This window comes from Xenopus laevis, chromosome 3L (assembly GCF_017654675.1).
Source record: "Xenopus laevis strain J_2021 chromosome 3L, Xenopus_laevis_v10.1, whole genome shotgun sequence".
In the NCBI taxonomy this organism is placed as follows: domain Eukaryota; kingdom Metazoa; phylum Chordata; class Amphibia; order Anura; family Pipidae; genus Xenopus; species Xenopus laevis.
The window spans coordinates 157007286-157028617 of record NC_054375.1 but is presented as its reverse complement, the minus strand read 5'-3'; the positions used below and the strand labels follow the sequence as shown (position 1 = coordinate 157028617).

The 21332-nt window shown below is 39.7% G+C and overlaps 2 protein-coding genes across 2 annotated transcripts; one reads left to right on the top strand and one right to left on the bottom strand.

Annotated features, from left to right (window-relative positions):
* Positions 1-432: 432 nt before the first annotated feature.
* LOC108710476 (phospholipid scramblase 2) lies at positions 433-8442 on the bottom strand. Its single transcript, XM_041585703.1, has 9 exons — positions 8433-8442; positions 8103-8175; positions 7753-7856; positions 6590-6717; positions 5583-5610; positions 4890-5047; positions 4308-4460; positions 3447-3572; positions 433-603 (listed from the first exon to the last, which is right to left on the bottom strand). The coding sequence occupies exons 1-9, from the start codon at positions 8440-8442 to the stop codon at positions 433-435; spliced, it is 951 nt and encodes a 316-aa protein (XP_041441637.1).
* A 3181-nt stretch (positions 8443-11623) lies between these two features.
* On the top strand, positions 11624-12523 carry LOC121401317 (olfactory receptor 11L1-like). Its single transcript, XM_041585702.1, has one exon. The coding sequence runs from the start codon at positions 11624-11626 to the stop codon at positions 12521-12523; it is 900 nt and encodes a 299-aa protein (XP_041441636.1).
* The last annotated feature ends 8809 nt before the right edge of the window (positions 12524-21332 follow it).

Below are 21332 nucleotides of genomic sequence, written 5' to 3'. Positions count from 1 at the left end.
CCAGAAATGCAATCACAAGTGGTTTTATTATTTCATGTAGGCTACTCCGGTGGCCCTGGTCAGTCACGTGGATCACCAATATGGAGATCCTTCATTGATGGTATTCTCTTTCTATCATACTACCATGCCCCTCCCTTGCTAAACATTTCAGTAGCTCCATCAGCCCCTTCCTTGGGAGAATAGCGCACCCACATCTATTGCACATCTATTTCATAATTAAACTGGCAATTGTGAGACCCCTCCATGTTCTGCTTCTGCACAAGTGAAAACAACTCAACATCAATATATTTAAAGATAAAAGCCTTTTAATTAAAAATGTGTCCATAACTGAGCCTTCATTCACTTTGTTATTAGTCATAATTATTAATCAAACAATGAAATTAAACCTACTTTAGTAAAACAGAATTTTCTTGCCCTCCATATAATTAAATCTCAATCACATCCTCCCCAGTCACTTTCCCCAAAATCAGTATCAAAATCAATATCAGCTCCACCTCCACAGCTCCAGTCTCCACTTCCAAAGCTCCAGTCTGCACTTCCAAAGTCTCCCCTGTCTGCACTGGAAGAGTATTGCTGATTGTTAATCTCATTAACCCGGAATTTCTGCAAACAGGAAAAAAGAATTCATTTTTGAATCATTCTGTCAAAGGCCCACCAATACCTAGGAATGAAAATGCCTCCATGGATGTTGTTATTCTGTATTTTAAAAACTAGGTAGCATTTTGACAAAGCATAATATTTTTAATTGAAATACATGGCGGCAGTTCATGAATGGGTATCATCATCATCTAAGGTTTGATTAAACTCAGAATCAAATAGGTCAGGTGGGGCTTGGTTCATCCAACAGATAGTAGGTTCTCAGAGCAAACCCACTACAATATAAAAAAAATAACATTTTGAAAGAATGTAGGATTTTCAGGTGTGGTTATAGATGCGGGTCACGGGTCTGCGGGTCAGGTTGCGGATCTCATCTAAATTTTTTGTCTTATGTGATATTGTCTATATTTAACTCCTTTTACAAAACTTGTTTCTGTCCCCATCAACTTTTGATGATGTCACTTCCAGTTTGAAGCAACATCACTTCGTGTTTGATGGTGGTTTGTGGGTTGCGGGTCGGTTTGCGGATAAGACAGTTGCAGGTCCGGGTTGGGTAGCGGATCAAAGCCGATGAGGGCAGAGGCGGTCCATGGGGTTGAAAACCAGAAATTAGGCTCTTAGTTACCAGGAGCAGCATTTTTGCCGCCCCTGGCATCCAAGGGGGCGCTGCAGCCTGAGGCGAGTGGCTCAACTCACCTCATTGGTGGAGCGGCCCTGTAGCTTTGGAATAACAAGTTTATTGGCCCACTGAATCCAATTCTTTAACTCGTTCAGATTCCCTTCCCTGGCCAGAAGAACTGGCACTTACACAATTAATCTATAAGTTTAACAGCTTTTTACTTCTTCATTATACAGGGCCACAAGGTCAGGTAACACAAGTTCAGAGAAAACCCTATCGAAGTCATTCACTAGACAGTCAGTTTTATTGTCGATAGATTTTATTCTTACCCTCCATCTTCCGTTACAGGAAATTTCTTGTGCACACTCCTGATCTAGCACAGGGTTAAGCTGGCCATAGATGTTAGATCCGTTTAGCGGATCTCTCCCTGATATGCCCAAATTGAAGTTGGGCGATATCGGAACATAATGCATTCGATACGGGTGGTCAGATCGCAGGACCGCATAAACGCACAGATGCAGCCACGTTCCGACTGGATTTCTTAACCTGCTCGATCAAGATCTGGCAAACTTTCGATCAGATATCGATCAGGGATGCCCGTCAGATGGCCCCACACAAGGGCCAATAAACTGCTAATTTTGTCTGTCGGCAGCTTTATCAGCCCCTGTATTGGGGCCTTTAGATACAACCTGCAAATACTGCTCTATCTTCTCCTGGTCTATTTCCTTTCCATTAAACAGTTTTTTATAATATTAAATGATTATATTTTTATTTTCTTCATGCTTGGTCCTGAGAATGCCATCACTATCAATTAAACCAGAAATCACTTTACTTTAAAAAAAAAAAGCCTTTTCCTTATCAAACCTTCTTTAAAGGCAATGTCGGACTGGGACACAGGGAAAAACCCAGGCTCTTGTGGGCCTCACCGAACCAGATCTGCACCCTGAGATTCTTTTTCCTGCTTTGACAGAGGGGGCCTAACACTGTGCAGAGGGGGCCCTGCTGCTGCAACAGCAGCCCCGGTGGGCCCCGGGCCCTCCAGTCTGAACCTGTTTAAAGGTATTACTCAAAGAGGGCTTTGGGTTAGGGCCTTACAACTACTTGAGGCCTGGGACTGAGCTAGAAACATTACTCAGCACAGCTCCACCATCTCCTGTTCTTCAGACCACCCTGCCCCCCAGAAGGAACACACTCTCACACAAGTTATTGGGGCAAATTTAGCAATGGGCAAAGTGACTAAAGCGGGTGAAAATTCGTCATGATGTCATTTTGGTACTTCGCCGATTCACTAATGGTCGCTGGCGTAACTTCACTAGTGAAGTAGATAGACTCTAGTGATACTTCGCTCCCTAACGTCTGCCGAATTTGCGGTCTGGTAAATGGAAGCAACTACGCAAATTCACTAAGATGCGGATTTTACTGAACGTTACCTCTTGCGCCAGACTTGCCTTCGCCTCAGACCAGGTAAAGTGCAATAGAGTAGATGGGAGTTTCTCAAAAAACGCTGGCGATTTTTTTTTCAGGGTGATAGGCTGAAAAATAGCGTAATTTTTTTTGGGGGTAACCGGCTTCCCCCCTACATTTCCTAACATATGGCACATAAACTATACACTGGGCTCATGTGTAGGGCAATATAACAACTTTATTTTATTTTATTAAGGTTTCCCTGGGCTTGTGTAGTGTAATGTATTTGCTGCCACATATACGTCTATTGTATTTTAACTTCCTGCCATATGCAAATTAGCCAACACTAGCGCAACTTCGCTTTTCTTGGCGCAGTAACACTAGCTCAACTTCGCCAGCATTCGGCGCCCTGGACACAACTTCAGATTAAGTGAATTAGCGTTGTCCTGGCGAATCTATGCCTGGCGAAGTGTTGCGATGTGAGCAAAGCCGTCGCTGGCGAATTTTCAGAGATTAGTGAATTTGCCCCATAGAGAGATTTCTATGGAGCGATAGCTGTCATATTGAGGGCCACATGGAGAATAAGGAGGAGTTATAGGGAGGGTTATATGAAGCAGTAGGAGGAGTTATAGGGGGGTTATAAAGAACAATATGAGGAGTAAAAGAGTATGGATTTAAGGAGCAAAAGGAGGTGTATAGCAACTAAGAGGAGTAATATTTGTATTGAGTCACAAAAGTAATTTTGTAAAGGATTTTCAGGTAATTTTTGTATGGAGCAATATACTGATTTATAGAATAGATTATACAGTAGGGGAGGAAAACTCACCATGTATAGGTAGGTCCCTAGGATCACAGCTTTCATTTTAGCCTCCAGGTCCTTGGGAAACTGTATAAGAATTGCAAAGCCCTTTGTGATCCTGCTGACTGGTTGGGGTCCATATAGACTGCATATCTAATATATAAGGAAAATCCACAATTAAAATTAATATTTTAGTAAGTCTCTTGACATAATTCGTCTTTATATTTGTATCACAGGCCAAATTACTATAATGTCACTATAGGATCACTATACCTTCATAATTGATTTTGTAATTGTCTAACAAACAGCAAAACATTCAGTTATAATTGTTTTCCTCTTGCCTAGCTTAATCCTTCTCAGAAATGGTTGCAGACTAGTGATGGGCGAATTTGCGCCGTTTCGATTCGGCAAAAAATTCGGGAAACGACGCCGGTGTCTCGTTTTTGACGCTGGCACCCGTTTTTTTTTACGCCGGCGGCCATTTTTGACGCCGGGGTCCGTTTTTTCCACGCGCCGAAAAAATTTCTTGACGCCGGCGAATTTATTCGCTGGCGGTGAATCACGCAAATTCGCTCCTGGCGAATAAATTCGCCCATCCCTATTGCAGACTCAAGTTGAGGTTGTAGTCTTGCTGCCATTGCCTTTCAGGTGAGCTGGGAACAGCCTTCCTTACATTCTCACTTAGACCTCCTATTGAGTTATAATCCCTTTGCAAGAAGTCAGGAGGTTTGTCGCCATGGTGCTTTTCCATCTATGAATGATAGATGATAGAGAGAGAAAGACAGGGACGTAGAGGAAGAAAGAAAGAAACAATAGATGGATAGATGATAGATAGATAGATAGATAGATAGATAGATAGCAAATAAGCATTTTAAGAGATTTTTGTACCTCTATGGGTTTCTTCAAAAAGGAATTAATGCTGATCTGGGATGTAAATATGGGTACCCTCTTGTTATCCTTGATGGAGAATTTCAGGCCACCATCAGAACAACAGTCTGTAATGAAACCAATGGGATGCATTGGTGGAGCTTCGATCTGGAGCTGGAAAATGATATACAGTTAATATATATATGTTGCTCCTTCATTAGTGGTCTCTTTGCTGCCCCAGCACTACTTTCTAGTGATCACTTTGTTCTGCAGCTTTATCAGAACTTGTTTAACTAACAAGTCCAAACTTTTCAGGTGGGGCTAAGAACCCCACCTAGCCCATTGTTTCCTGCACACAGTAATGAGTTTTGTTGCTGCTGTTAATTACAGGAGCACTTGGGCCATCACCCTAAACATTTGATCAACTGAGCTTTTTAGGCTAAGCCTTTAGTGACCCAGTAACATTTTGATGTAGAGGGAAGTAAGTAGGACTATATTTTAGCCATGTGCCTAATTTTTACCCAAGTAAATGGAAGGGGCCCTGTTAGAATAAGGAGCAGTGGGACCAAGAATAGGTTTAGGTCAGTTTGTGAACAGTCTCACCTCTCTATAGGAGTTGCAACACCCACTATCATACAATATATGTGCACGCACCAGTTCCTGTTTATAAGAGTCCATAAATCTGAGTATCAGAGGGGTTCCACAGCACTCTGAGTCCTTTTGTATATAATACAGAATCTTTCCCCCAGGGGTCTGGAAAACTGGAAAGAATGTTTGTTAGGTACTAATTATTAAAAACAGGTTTTTATATCTTTGGGTCAACTATCCAAACAGACTGATTATATTGGCATATGCAAAGCCCCATGCCAAACCTTGAGTTCTCTTATTTCCATGTCTCCAACTATACTGTAAGTCAATGGTTCCTAAACTGTGGGGTCAGGTCCCCTGGTGGGGGTAGGAATATTGCTGGGACCATATACGTATAGGGCAGTTTGAGTGAGAAATAAGGAAATGAAGAGAATGGCAATTTACTCTTCTAAATACATGTGAAATCCCATCTTCATGGTCTGTTAGGAAGGGAATTGGGGTGAATATATATTTGCTTTCCTAAAAATTATAAGAACTGTGGCTGAAACATTGATACACTGATATTATGTTTTATCTGTACCCATTCATGAGCTATCTGGGCCTTAAACAAAGGCTGAACCTTCAAGGGGAACCTTGGCCATAGGTTGGACCTTCAAAGGGGACGTAAAATGTCAATCAACCACTGCAATTTTTTATTTTGATTCCTACCTTTTCCCTGAAATGTTACTTCATCCACCTAAAACAGAAAGACGTGATTATATTCTCCAGATTTGTCTGTACAATTACATTGAATGCCTAATAGTCCAACTGGCTGACTAGTTCAATTTAGAACGCATACATTGCCTTTCTAGGTGTTCAACCTTTCATTCCTTAGAGTTAAGTGATACAGGTGTAAGTTAAGTTCTTTGTTCAATGTGCATAGTACAGTGAGGTGCAGTTCCGTTTGCAGCCTGAATGGCACACAAGGAAGGGGGCAGGAATGGGAAAGGCCTATGTGAATATCCCCACCTGTCCTTATGAATGCAGAGATGCTGAACCCAGGCAGTGTTGTATTAATGGGGGTAGCCTTAGCTCTCTGCCCTTGATAATGGAGTGTTAAAATCCCCACTACATCTGCATCTGTGAATACTAAGTATGATACATTTTTTGAGGAACATTGCAACTATTGATTAACAAGAACCCCTCTTGTTAATCAATAGCCGCAATGTTCCTCAAAAATGTATCATACTTAGTATTCACAGATGCAGATGTAGTGGGGGTTTTAACACTCCAACTTCTCCATGCTCAAAAGGGTAAATAAGGGTCATTGCTGGAAAAGGAGGTGCAGGTAAAAGTAAGGTGAATAGAGAGGAATAGGTCAAAAAGAAAGTAGTGATGCAAGTATTGTAAGCAAAGAGTAGGGTTGGATGGGTGGAGTAGGGAAACAAAGAGATATGTTGGGTGGGAAGCAGAAATGTAGAAGGTGAAGCAGCAAGTAATGTTGCATGGGAGTGTACATGAAGCAGTGAGCAGGGTTGAATGATACATGTGAAGCATCTGATGGGGAGCAGAGTTGGTCCTGGGATGGTATCATAAGCAGTGTCACATAAGAAGGTGAGTTTGAAACCAGGATCAGTAGAACTATGGAAATATAGGTAGGTGACATACTGACATACTGAGCACTGTTGGAAGGGTAGACAACACTAACAAAAACTATAAAAAAGTTTGCCACTGACCTCTAAAAGAGATTGGAGCCCTGCAGCCACAACAGGGTGTGGTCTAGCATGATGGCTTTGATCAAGGGTACTTGATATACTTAGAAACTGAGGCTGCATCTGGATGGGTATAGCAGGGTCATGTTCACCTATAAGAATATAACATTTAATACCCAACATATTTTTTCACACAGTAAAATATATTTATCTGGAAATGGAAATAGTGGCAAAGTGTTAAGAAGTTAGGCAAAATGCTAACCTTCTGCCCTTAGGGAACTTCTATTAAAAAATGCACCAGCTCAAGAGACTTGACTGAGAAGCACAGCCCAACCATCTTTCTCATTTCCCAGATGCTCCTTGTACAAGCTTGGGATGGATCATTGACTATCTGCAGGGTAAGGTGTAAAATGGGCAAAGTAAGCCAAGTTTTTTGCACTGCACTACCTTCCCTGCAGGTGACAGAATTGCCAAAGGTCACTTCATTTTGGCTAATCTCTTCACCTCAAGCCTCTCTAAATGAGCACTAATAGGAATGCATTCATGCCCTTTAAGGCACTTTCACTTCTTACCTGATAAATGTAATTACCCTTTATGACTCACTAAAATAGCTATACTTGCTACAATTGCTCCATGCTCAAGCCCACACAAGAAATACCTGAAAAACTAAGAAAGATGTGGCAGAGCACTCACCAGAGAAGTCTCCCAGTGCATTTTATATAGAAGAAATGCACTAGACATGGGTAGAAGGATTGGCATTTTTTATCACAGTTGGGTTCCTATGAAACTAACAAACATACAGTCCACCAGTAATTCAAGATAGGATGGTATATTTTGGTATAGTAAGTTTCGACAATGGTTTCTTTGTACAAAATCTCACACCCATTTTTTACTTATTCCACTCTCATGTCTGTCAACCCATGGTTCAAAAATTTAGGACTGAAGTGGGTCTATTTAAAATGACAAATACAAGATAGGCATAAGTGTATCACTTACTGTTGAACATTTCTGCCAAGAAGAGATGTCAGCTTTATGACCTAAAATTCAAGACAATACACAGCAGATTCTCAGATTAAATACTTTTCACTTAGGTTTCCTGATCAGTGTTGGCAGCTTGCTATCATGTAAAACTGGCTGTAGTGGAGTGTAGTGGTTTTTGAAGTATCTTACAAAAACCTTGGTCCTACCTCTGCCATCGAAAACAGAATAAATGGATTGATGGAGCCCATCAATAACATAAGCAATGATCAGCTTTGGTTTACACAATGGTTGAAAACGTTCTAGCTGTCTACTGCAGATTTGTTAGGAAAGATAATATAAGAAATTAAAGCAAGCTCCCCTTTCTTGGTCAGTAGCTGTTTTAGAGAATCAAAAGGCTTGGTGGATTGATACCTGTTTTATCTGAAATTTTTGCTTTGCTTGTACAGAAAGAGAGTTTCTCCCCAATGCTGTAATGTGACTCCCAGAAAGTGTAACATCAAGAAATAGCATTTGTAAATAGACCCAATGTGTTACCTGAAAGGTTGCAGTGTCTTACCTGATCTTTACTTGCCTCTCAGAGCCCTCTGTTGATGGGTTTCTTGACCTATCAGGAGAACGACCCACAGTCACTTCAGTAGAGAATCACAATTTGGGTCAGTGTAAGTCAAGGTTGAAGTTCAATTGAGTTCTTCAATAACAAAACAAGTGATTCTGTCTGCCCCATCCCACTCCTTTTATATAACTGTGCCAAGTTCTATAACTGTCCCACCAATCAGTAAGAAAGCAGAAGCAATACAACATGAAAATCTACTAGAATCATAAAACTTTTATGAAGCAATATATGATTATAAAACCAAACTGTTGAAGAAAAATCTTCCAATCTCACTCTGCTGCATTGTAACATAAGCAAAGTGTCTCCTTCAGTAACATTCCCTGGCACTGACTGATATAATGACTCCAAAGAGTTTCCTGGATAGTATATCTTCTAGCCCAGTGATTCCCAACCTTTTTCACCCATGAGCAACATTCAAATGTAAGAAGGGTTGGGGAGCAACATCTGCATGAAAATAGTTCTTGAGGATGCCAATGAAGGGCTGTGATTGGCCATTTGGTATTCCCTATGTGGACTGGCAGCCTACAGGAGGTTATGTTTGGCAGTACAACTGGTTTTAATGCAACAAAAGTTTTCTCCAAGCCGGGAATTCAAAAATAAGCTCCTGCTTTGAAGCCACTGGGAGCAACATCCAAGGGGTTATAGAGCAACATGTTCACGAGCTACTGGTTGGGGATCACTGTTCTAGCCTGTCCATATGCTCAGTACTGATAATACTGCAGTCCTTTACAGACTTGTTGGGGTGCAGTAAAACAGGCCGTACATGGGTGCATCCCATCTGTGTCTGTGTCTGTGCATAGACCAATGATCAGATCATTATGTAGGCCTATGCAGATTTATTGGGAGATGATCATCCGTGTTCCTTGTCTGATGGAACTTTCTTGCCTGTACCATTTCTGAAATAATCAAGTTACTCTTCAGTATCCCCCTCTCAGCAAGCTGTCTCTCTTTATGCAGGTGTTGGAGTTTTATGTTAAAGGTCCTGCTGTTGTGAGCGCATCCAAGCACATTTCACAACCAATCACTGCACTGAAGGATTTTTGGCCACTAGGAATGGAAAATTAATGTCCACTTATACCACATGTATGAATAGAATCATTAACACAGATCCCTTTTACTCCATGGTCCTAAATTAAAAGATGTTTTACCAGCAAGTGCTAATTTCTGCTTCTAAATATGTGGCATTTACAGGATCTACAGTCACACTGTCACTTGAAAAGACCTCCTGTAATAACAGTGGTGGCAATCGAACACCTGATCATCTGAGAAGGGAAAGTCATTGAATTTACCTTTTTGATACAATCTCACCACAAGGATAGCATATAATCATTTTGGATGTAGGACCACACGTTGGTAAGTGTGTCTACAAAAACTTAAAGTAAGTCTGTCTCCTACAGACACATAGTGTTATCTCCCTCAACCATGGTAACACTGACCTCTGTATACATAGCATAAAAAGTCTGGATCATAATAAAGGGCTCTGAAACACAGCCATGCCATAACAATAATGACATTGTAAGAATAATTTTGAGTTAATCTGGTGATGTCTATTTCTTTAGCTTTTGTCCCTCTGCCCAAGTTTTTAGATTCTTATTCTATACTGTAAGTAAAGCTTTCCCACTTTATCAGCCCTTCTGTTTTGGCTCAGAGAACTGCCCCTGATGTTGCTTAACATGTACCCACCCCGCTCAGTCCTTCCAGCCTCCTGTCCCAAAGTAAATGCAAGTGCATGGAAAATATGTTGAAATTGCACTTTACTCAGTGTGGTTCAGCAAGTAAATAACATCAATTATCCATAGACTTTGAAAATAAAACCATTCAATGTCCATTGATCTGTCAGTTCCGTCGGATTTTGGGCTTTTACTTTTTATTACCAATCTGTCAGTTCTGTCGGATTTTAGGCTTTTACTCTTTTATTACCATTTTTGTTCTTTGTGACAACACTGAGACAATGAGAAACACTGTAACAAAAGAGAGCAAGAAGAGGTTTTCTTTTCTGAGTAAAGTCAATATCTTGTGATCTATGTTTCTACCACATGATGATACTGTTCATTCTATTAAGGTAATGGTTTAAAATGAACACTTTATGCAAATATTCTGCCATAAAGGATTTTATATTCTCATTGGAGATCAATCATATTGTGTTTCTCTGAATAAGAGCCAACAAGAGAGAGAACTGGGGGGCTGCACCATAATTACTTGTGGTACCTCCAGTGATTAACTTTTACTGACTTCTGTCCAAGAACAACTGTTACAATTGGTACATTAGCTGCTCCATTTCCCAGCAGACCCTTCTGAGTATGCTCCCTGAGTGTTACTAATGTCTGTCCCTGAGTAACTGTTACAGTTGATACATAAGTTGTTCCTTTTCGCAGAAGCACCTTCAACCCCTACTGTTTAGAAATACATCAACAAATGCATCTAATTTTCAGAGTTTAAAAAGACAACAGAGTGGAGTACAGAATTTACATAAGTGAAAAAGATTAATTTCTTAAACGTGCATTTACACAAAAAATACAAAAATGAGATGCTGAATAAAAAAATGCGTATTTCGTAAATATAAAATTAAAAGTATAAAATATCTGAAAATTCCAACAAAGACAATAGTTTTAGAGAGTTACCCACTCAGTATTTAATGTTATATCAGGCTCAGATGATTTTAAGCATTTTATTTATAATAAGTTATAGGAAGTTTATTTTTCATTTATTTTGACTTTGACATTGGTTTTACTCTATGGACCTTATTATTCCAGCCTCAATAGGCCTCAGCATATTTCTCCATAGACTTAGTGACTGTGTAAGTTGGCGCATCTAGTAAATAAAAGGAGACAAGTTTAACACCTCCCAGTCAGTAGCCAGGTCAGTACATTATTGCTAAATCCTCTGTTTCTGGGAAATGTTTCATAGGAAGAAATGTCTAGGGCTGGACATGCAGTAGAGCAGGTTGGTCTGATGCTTCTTCTTTTTTGTGATTCCAACATATTTCTGGTTCTAATCTGCACTTTCCTTCCATTTTCAGAACATACATAGCAATAAAATGTGGAAGCCATACTTTTATATAAAATCACCAAACTGCACTGGGTGTTAAATAAATTTGTTAATTTTTTACTTTATTATTTTCTCTAACAGTCGCTTATATATTTTATTTGTGAGTTTCTTAACCTAACAATATTATTTCTCCAGATGCAACACCCTCATGCTGTGAGTCACTGACCAATTTCCCCTGTTTTAATTGGCTGATTCCAGAAATTCTCTACTTACAAATAGTCTGGTTGGGTTAGTGGTAGTAGGAATAATTGTTACTGAAATTTTTACTGAAATTGTTGCATGAAATAGCTCTTAACATGTTCTGTATTTCTGCTGCATATTGTTCCCTCTTCCCCAGCCAGTCTGTTAATTCCAACTGCTGAATTGAAATCCTTATACTTCTTCCCTCCTAGGCAATGCAAATAAACAATGACTCAATGGTCACAGAGATTTTCCTTTTGGGATTTCAGCATCTCAACAATTTCAAAATCCTTGTTTTTTCAGTGATTCTTTTGATTCACATATTGACCATCTTTGAAAATGTCCTTGTCATAGTATTGGTAACAATCAGTCAAGAACTTCAGTCTCCCATGTTCTTATTTCTCCAACAACTCTCCTTATCTGATCTCCTGCAGTCTGTGGTTATTGTTCCCATCATGCTCAGAACTGTAATAAATGAAGGATATAAAATACCCCTTATTGGCTGTATTGCACAACTTTATTTATTTGCTGTCACTGAAGCTTTACAGTGTCTTCTTCTAACTGTGATGTCCTATGACAGATATCTGGCCATCTGCAATCCTCTGCATTATTCTTCCATAATGAACCTCCCATTTTGTGTTAAATTAATTGTCATGTCATGGCTACTTGCCCTTAGCTTTATACCAGTAACTGTGATTACTGCAGCTACACAAGAGTTCTGCAACCAAAATACCATCAACCATTTCTTCTGTGATTACTTTCCCCTTCTAGAACTTTCCTGCTCAGACACCTCATTAGCACGGATATTGACAATCACAGTATCCATCGCTTTGTTACTTATCCCCTTAGTGGTCATTACTGGATCCTATATCTGTATTGCCCATGAAATCCTAAAGATAACGTCCAATATTGGGAGACAAAAAGCCTTCTCCACCTGCAGCTCCCACTTGGCCGTGGTCTCCATATTTTATGGGACTCTCATTGGTGTTTATGTGGTTCCCACAAAAAAACAGTCACAGACCATTAGCAAACTTCTTTCTCTTTTATACACAGTAGTGACTCCTTTTATTAACCCAATGATTTACAGCTTGAGAAGTAAAGATATGAAAAATGCCCTTAAAGATATTATACAATAAACAATATTTTACCAAATGTAAATCAGGTTTTTGAATAATTCTATTATTCAGTATATAGCCAGTAAAGCAAAATGTCACCAGTAATTATAATTATAATTATATATATAATATATATAGAAATGGAAGATTTAGGTGCGTTGTCCCAAATACCTTGGCAAGCTGTTATATAGGGATATTTTTGTTCCCAGATCTCTCTCCCACTTGAGCATTTATGGGTAAGGACGAGTATCCGGTTTCTGTCCAACAACAAATTATACAAAGTAGATGTCAATTTATTTTGGGTATGTTCCTTTCTACAAATTTCCTTTAAGGATTATAAATGACAGGCCCTTCAGGCTGTTTGAAAGAATCTTTATAATACCTTATTTGCAAATATAAAAACCTGGAGAAACCTTTTTTGGATTCAGAAGATGTTATCTCTGAAACTGCTGTTTAGGGCTCCAAATCAAACTTGATGTGTGTACTTGTCCTGGGCTGTCTTTTTTCTATTTGGGCTCACTTAGAGTTCTGTTTATAAGTAGTCCAATCTAATGCTGGTTTTAGTTGTGCTGCCATATAGTATTTTAGAAATGTAGGCTCTCCCATTCATCCTTGGGTTCTTTGACTATACATTGTATGGCTTGGGGCACTATGTCTCTTTCCATTCTAAATAAAGTTAAGCATTTATCTCTGATAGGATTGTATAATACTCTTAGGAATCTCAATAGGCATCAAATACATGTAGCAGCTTGGTGAAATGATTCATTTTTACTGCTACTATTTTCCCCAGGTCTGCCAGGTCTGGAGTTCCTTTTTTAATAAAATGATGAGAGGAGGATGCATGTTTTTGAATAATGTTTGATAGGTAGAGGTTAATTGTACCCCTTAATATTTTATTGCCTGGTCTCTCCACTTGAAGGGTAAGTTGATTTTAAGAAGCTTCAGTTAATGAGAAACAATTAATGGTAGAGCCTCTTATTTATTATTTATTTTGTTATCAGAATAAACTCTATAGTTGAATGTAAATTTGCAAAGGTTGGGTAGAGAAGTTTGGGGACATGTTACATTAATATTATGTAATCAGCAAACATATTCCTAAGTCTTAATGGTCCAGCTTTGACCATAATTTGGGGTCTCTGTCTTATGTGCAGTTCTTTTCTGCTTTTATTAGCTGTTGTTTGGTCAATTGAATCTGGTAAGCTCTTTTTTTCTTGAGCCTTGCAGCTATAGAGATAAAGTGACCCCTAATGATCACTTTATGTGCTTCCCAAAGGGTTTCTATTGAATTGTTGAATGTTCCTTCATTGATCTGAAAATGTATTTAGTAGGGTTTGTAATTCTTGTTGTAGTTCTAGTATATTGAAGAAGTTTATTAAGATGCCAGGTGATCTTAGTAAAAATCCACTCATCTAATTGCAAGTTAAGTTCTATTGGGGCATGATAAGTACACGCTATGTTGTGAATCACTGATAAATGCGGTTTTTGATACATCTTGGGAGAGAAAAGAAAAATAACCTATTCTTGAATGGCTCTGATGATGATGTGAGAAAAAAGTAAATTGCTGTGTGGTGGGATACTCCATTCTCCAGACATCTAAGAAGAGATGGGTTCTCATTAACGGGGTTGTTCACCTTTACATTAAGGGGGTTATTTACTAAACTCTACAGGGCCCATTTACTTAGCTCGAGTGAAGGAATAGAATAAAAAAAACTTCAATTTTGAATGTTTTTTTTGGCTACTTCGACCATTGAATGGGCTACTTCGACCTTCGACTTCGAATCGTTTGATTCGAACTAAAAATCATTCAACTGGAGACAAAAAGGAACACCAAGAGCCCCAATAGTGTAATATGTTTTTACAGGGAGTAATGGTAGAGTAAACAAGTTAATACTCACAAACCAGGGTTACCGATAGGCAACCACTGTATAGGCAGGTGGGGAGATTATCCTGACTCCACTCAGGAATAAAACGTCGCTCTCTGTAGAAGAAGAAAAAAGGGATGATACCCCTCCACTCGGGGTGGACTCGATATAGTAGTAAGACAAAACAGAGGCGCCAAAAGGATAAAAATAGCTAAAAGCACTTAAAAACCCAATGAGTAATTCAGAGGAGGTAGTAATGAACTCACCTCCTCCAAGCAGACACCAACGAAAGTGGTAATTTTCAAGTGAGAAAAGTGTGGATACTAAGTGATGCCCTTGGGCCAAGTATATGGGGGGAAGGGGAAACAAGGGGAGGAGAAATAGTTCACAGCATGGGGAAACAAGTGCTGATGGACATGGGGGATAGGCTGCTAGTATATATTATCTAAATTGGAAACCAAGTATCTTGGTGGGAGACATAATAGGAGACATAAAATAGTAACATAATAAAGGACGTGACCTAAGGTATATTTAAAGCCAGGGGATGTAGCACAGATGACTAAACCAACAAAAGAAATCAATGAAATTAAGATAGAGTGAAAAACTTACCAGTGTCTTTGTATATAGTGTGACTAATTAATGGGAAGTATGTGGGGGGAGGGGAAAACAAGGGAAAGAGGAATAATTCACAGCATGGGGAAGCAAATGCTGATGGACATGGGGAATAGGCTGCTGGTATATATTAGTCTAAATGAGAAACATAAAGTATCTGGGTAGGAAACATAAAATTAAACTATGTGGGAGACATAAATTAGTGAACTAAGGTATATTTAAAACAAGGGGATGTAGCACAGATGACTAAAGACAACAAAAAAAGGAGAAATCAATAACTTTTAAGAAGGAATAGATTCGACCATTCGATAGTCAAAGTACTGTCTCTTTAAAAAAAAAAATTCGACCCCCTAGTTTGCCACCTAAAACCTACCGAAGTCAATGTTAGCCTATGGGGAAGGTCCCCATAGGCTTTGCTATCGTTTTTTGGTAGAAGAAAAATCGTTCAATCGATGGATTAAAATCCTTCGAATCGAACTATTCAAAGGATTTAATCGTTCGATCGAACGAATTGCGGTAAATCCTTCGAAAGTGGCATACATTTAATTCACTGAAATAGTACCTGCCATCTCCTGGGCACATTCAAATCGACAGTCAAATATCGAGGGTTAATTAACCCTCGGTATTCGACCATAAGTAAATTTGCCCCTACATGTAAAAATCATGTAATTTTTTTAAAATAAAATCTGACTTTTAAAAAATCACAAATTTTTCTGAATTTATTAAACCCTGAGGATGGACAAGTCTGAATCTGAAAATCCTGCATCTCAGACCTGTCAGGGTTGCATATAAGTCAATGGAAGAAGTCCCAATGTTTTTGTTTTTTTTGATGTGCGCTGGGTTTTTGTGCAATACCCCAAAATTTTCAGAGTTTTCGGGTGAAAATTCAGAAAAAAATTTTGACATTCGTGAAAATCGGATGCAAAAATCGTGAAAATCAGATTTCTTTTTCCCACAAAGCAAATTTTGGGGAAAATGTAATAATAAATAAGCGTAAAAAACCTGAGCAAATTTGATAGGAGTTTGTAGCAGAAAATATTGAGATATATTCAGACTTTGATAAATAACCCCTAACTTTAGAAATCAGAAGAATCCATCATCCAGGTTCTTCTCTCACATTAGGGGGTCACAAATGAACAGGGAGTGGTCCCAGCCTCGACATCCATCCTCCTCCCATCCAACTGACATCTGCAGGCCTTCGTGAAATTTTGGGGTGAGCCTCCAAGCCCGGACCCACGGCCAAATACTTCGATCAGAAAAATTGGTGAAAAATGCGTGCAGGTCAGGTAGCTTGTCACAAAACTTAAAGCAACAGTAGCTCTGCATTTAAGAGATCACGCCCCACGTTGGGCGCCAAATGTTTCACCTATTTGGCGATATGCGACCATATACCCACTAGCAGGGTAGAGCATTGGCTACATGCGACTTACACAACAGGGTCAGGGCCTTCGACATGTAGAAGTGTTCCCTCTATGGTGTAGTGCAACTACATTCTCTCAGGCTACTGTGCACACAAAACATACAAAAGATGGGCGCCAGGAGGTTCTTGCAGTAAAACAGAAATGGTTTATTAACTATGCACGAGGCAAGTGACCACAGGTTTAGTACTCACGCAGGAGCTTGAGGCAATAGCACATTTCTCACACAGAGCTGCAGGCATTAGGCATTTCTCACAGAGGAAAGGTCTCCATTAGGCATTTGCGGAATTCACACACATTCCCTCCTGGAAGTTGTCAGGAAAGCAGCTTCTACCCTACAGTCCCTCTTCACTGAGGTCCCTGACATACACAGAGCCTCTGGGAAGCTACTCCCTTACTGCAAATCCTTGTTGGAGCTTCAGCTGCTCTTTCTCTCTCACCTCTCTGCCTTTCTCTCCTAGAGAGACTATGACAAGTCTGCCCTAGTATATCTATTCCTCATTCACGGGGTTTCCTGGTCCCCGACTTCTTCTCCAAAGCACATGGGCCTTTCTGGGCCTAGCTGTACCCAGGCTTCCCTGAGCACATCCAGCTGGATCACCATCCACAGGCCAGAGAGGAAGTGGCCACTCCCTACACACACTATATAGCAGTGTAGCAGGGGAGTGTCATTCTCTCCTGGCAGTTTACTCTAAGAAAAAGGTGGGGGCCTTAAAGCTGCAGGGCAGATTAACCCAAAGGTGCCCCTACATAAAGTAACAATAACAATACATTTGTAGCCTTACAGAGAATTTCTTTTTAGATGGGGTCAGTGACCCCTATTTGAAATCTGGAAAGAATCAGAAGAAAAATGTAAAAAATTAAAAAACCTATAAAAAATAAATAAGGAAGATTAGAACTGACCATTCTATGACATACTAAACTAAATGATAATGTATGTCCTTGTCTTGTGACCAAATCATATTGAATTGTCCACCAAGTATAATGTTTTTAGTATTCAGTAAGGAGATTTTGCCAAGAACTTTTTTGAGGAAAGAAAGGGGTCTCCTATTAGGTGCATAGGGGGAAATGTAATAAAATTTGCAAGTGTTGTGTTAAAAATGATTTTTTGAATGTTTTGGGATGTTCCCAATGTAATATTCTTCACTAGTGATTATTAAATTGTTTGTTAAATTATTAAAGTAGTCATGATCACAAAACAGTGTTGTTGTTGTTGCCTGTTTGCCCTTGTCACAAGTGTAATTTGCAAAAGATATGCCATTAGTACATGCTTAGTCTGAGCAGCTGTTGCCAAGATACATGATTTCCCGCCTTCACCCCTATTTATTGCACATGTAAGTAACGAGTTTCCTTATAACCAACCACTTCGCAAATCGTTGGGACACTTTGGGAAATGTAAGTATTTAGAGAATAGATTTTCTCTTTACAATTTTTGATATTTCATTACATTACTTTATAAACTGTAAACTAATTTATGCTATTCTATTGAATGTGCCCAGGAGATGGCAGGTACTATTTCAGTGAATTAAATGTATGCCACTTTGGAGAAAATTTTCAAGGGCCAAAAAAACATTGATGCACGTACTAGCAGTAAAGCATTGGGGTCAGATGCTGCAGACATTTTCAATATTTGTTTGGTTCAGAAAATGTCTGAAGTGCAGGATGAAGAGAATAAAAATTAACAAATATTCCAGTATGTCAACAATTCAAAGTATTGTTTTTCCCAAAACGAATCAGTAAAGGGCCAGGTTAACAACCTGAAAACTCAAATAGATCCCATTTTTGGCTGGAAAAAACTCAAATTACTTGAGTCTTTGAGAGGAACCCTCTGGAAAAAAAACCTGAACATCAAGAAAGGCTATTAAAGTCTTCATAAAGAAAATAGATTAGGGAGCACCATAGTTGAGAAACAAAAAATGGTGTGCATGGTCCAAAGTATATATCACAAATAGAGGAAAAGGAAAAAGTAGACCCTAGAAACTGCACCTTCGCATCTGTTAATCCCAAAAACTCAAGTGTAACATTAAAACCTAACTCTTAATCTGTTGCTAAAACCATACATGCAAGATTTATTGAAACAAAGGTAAAGAGCAGGGGATCAGAATAACTGGTGACAGGGGGTTGTTTGCACATATGCGATCTTATGTAAAAGAGTAGCACAACTGCCTAGTCCATATATTGAACCACGCCTACGTTGTAATGCAGCAATTACAACTGTGGAACATTCCTTCAATCTCCATAATAGGTCCCATTACCAAACCATTCACCCATATGAGGTCCCCTCCCGGAGGTAACACATAAGTGACACAACGGGTAATGTTAACAGTGGGTAAATTGTCTATCTAGCCAAAGTGTTACCCTGCACCTTGAAGTGCCTTCCGGCAGCTAGTTGGTAGCTATAGATAATTAAGTGGAGAATACATCTCCCTGTTTTGTAGGTCTTCAACCCCTTCACCCATAGAGCATCTGCTCCCAGAGGTAACAAATTGAACCCGTAAGTGAGCAGCAGTGAGAGCGGTAGGATTGCCTGTCTGTCTGTGTAAGGGGCCCGAGGGTTCAGACAGGAATAGCAGACCAAGGGGGAAGCACCAGTCAAACAGATCACAGTACAGGCAAGAATTAAGAAAGAGAATGGTCAAGTCCAGGCAATATGGTCGGTTCAGGCAGCAAGAGTTCGGTAATCAGGAACAGGCAAGGATCAATACACAAAGGTCAAGACAATAACAGTAGAAGCGCACCCAGGAACTCAGAATGAAGAACCTATTGTAGGGCAATGTGAGCAGTGTCTCAGCGTCTTTTATAGGCCTCATTTGGTGCCAAAATTAGACGCAGTGGCGTCATGATGCTGGCGTCCTCACGCATGCGTTTTTGACGCTGGCGTCTATTCTGACGCTTCGGCGACAGCGACCAATCCAACGCCGGCGCCTCGATTGACGCCGGCGTGATGTCACACGACCACGAGTTACCACATGTAAGCCACCGCCATCTTGGGAGAAGCCATCTTGGGACACCAGGTAAGGTTTCCTCACAGTCTGTAGTGCTTCCCTAGTGTCTGAAACACATTCCGATGTCTAGGTAAAAATCAACATCAGATACCCCTTCTTTAACCACCGAAGTCAACCCCTTCACCCACAAACCATCCCTCCCTGTAAGGTGGTAATCGTTTGCCCCTTATTAGTATTTTTCAGATACCCTGCCTAACCATTATTGAAAAAAGTGTGTCTGACGCGTGTTTCTCCCGCTTGCATGCAGGCTTTGGCAAAGGCACAGAGATGCTGAAGGTGACTGGCTATAAATAACCACAGAACTGTCTATCAAAATTTAAACCGGCAATTCATAAATTGTGTTATCGCAAGGGGAGGATACTCATTTATACCTTGTGTCTTTTGCATCTGTCAATCTATAAGCCAACTTATCCTGCAGGATGAGCTACACATGGGCCGTATACTGTACCAGATCATATTAAAGGTTAGATAATTGCTGTGTGCATCTTACGATGTATAATAAACATAATTAAGATGTGTGAATGTGTTTATATACATATGGTTTATGCTAAACAGTATAATATCAAGTTGTTAATGGCAGCTAATATAAAATTAATGGTAAAGGTAATTACCAGTCATTATATATATACAATTAACAGTGGTTTATTATATAGTTACATAGTCCATCAAGTTCAACCCCTCCAAACGAAAACCCAGCCCCATACACACACCCCTCCCTACTGTCACATAAATACTATATACCCATATCTATACTAACTATAGAGTTTAGTATCACAATAGCCTTTGATATTATGTCTGTCCAAGAAATCATCCAAGTCCCTCTTATAGTCATTAACTGAATCAGCATCACAACATCACCCGGCAGTGCATTCCCCAACCTCACTGTCCTGACTGTAAAGAACCACCTAAGTTGCTTCAAATGAAAGTTATTTTCTTCTAGTCTGAAGGGGGGGGGCTCTGGTATGGTGATTCTCTTTATTGGTAAAAAGGTCCCCTGCTATTTGTCTATAATGTCCTCTAATGTACTTGTAAAGTCTAATCATGTCCCCTCGCAAGTGCCTTTTTTCCCAGAGAAAACAAAACCAACCTTGACAGTCTCCCCTCATAATTTAAGTCTTCCTTCCCTCTAACAAGTTTAGTTGCACTTAGTCTCTGCACTCTCTCCAGCTCATTTATATCCCTCTTAAGGACTGGAGTCCAAAACTGCCCCCATACTCCGGATGAGGCCTCACCAGGGACCTATAAAGAGACATAATTATGTTTCATCCCTTGAGTTAATGCCCTTTTTTATACAAGAACTTTATTTGCTTTAGTAGCCACAGAATGACACTGCCCAGAATTAGACAACGTGTTATCTACAAAGACCCCAAGATCCTTCTCATTTAAGGAAACTCCCAACACACTGCCATTTAGTTACATAGTTAAATTGGGTTGAAAAAAGACAAAGTCCATCAAGTTCAACCCCTCCAAATGAAAACCCAGCATCCATACACACACCCCTCCCTACTTTTAATTAAATTCTATATACCCAAACCTATACTAACTATAGAGCTTAGTATCACAACAGCCTTTGATATTATGTCTGTCCAAAAAATCATCCAAGCCATTCTTAAAGGCATTAACTGAATCAGCATCACATCACCCGGCAGTGCATTCCCCAACCTCACTGTCCTGACTGTGAAGAACCCCCTACGTTGCTTCAAATGAAAGTTCTTTTCTTCTAGTCTAAAGAGGTGGCCTCTGGTACGGTGATCCACTTTACAGGTAAAAGGGTCCCCTGCTATTTGTCTATAATGTCCTCTAATGTACTTGTAAAGTGTAATCATGTCCCCTCGCAAGCGCCTTTTTTCCAGAGAAAACAACCCCAACCTTGTCAGTCTCCCCTCATAATTTAACTCTTCCCTCCCTCTAACCAGTTTAGTTGCACTTAGTC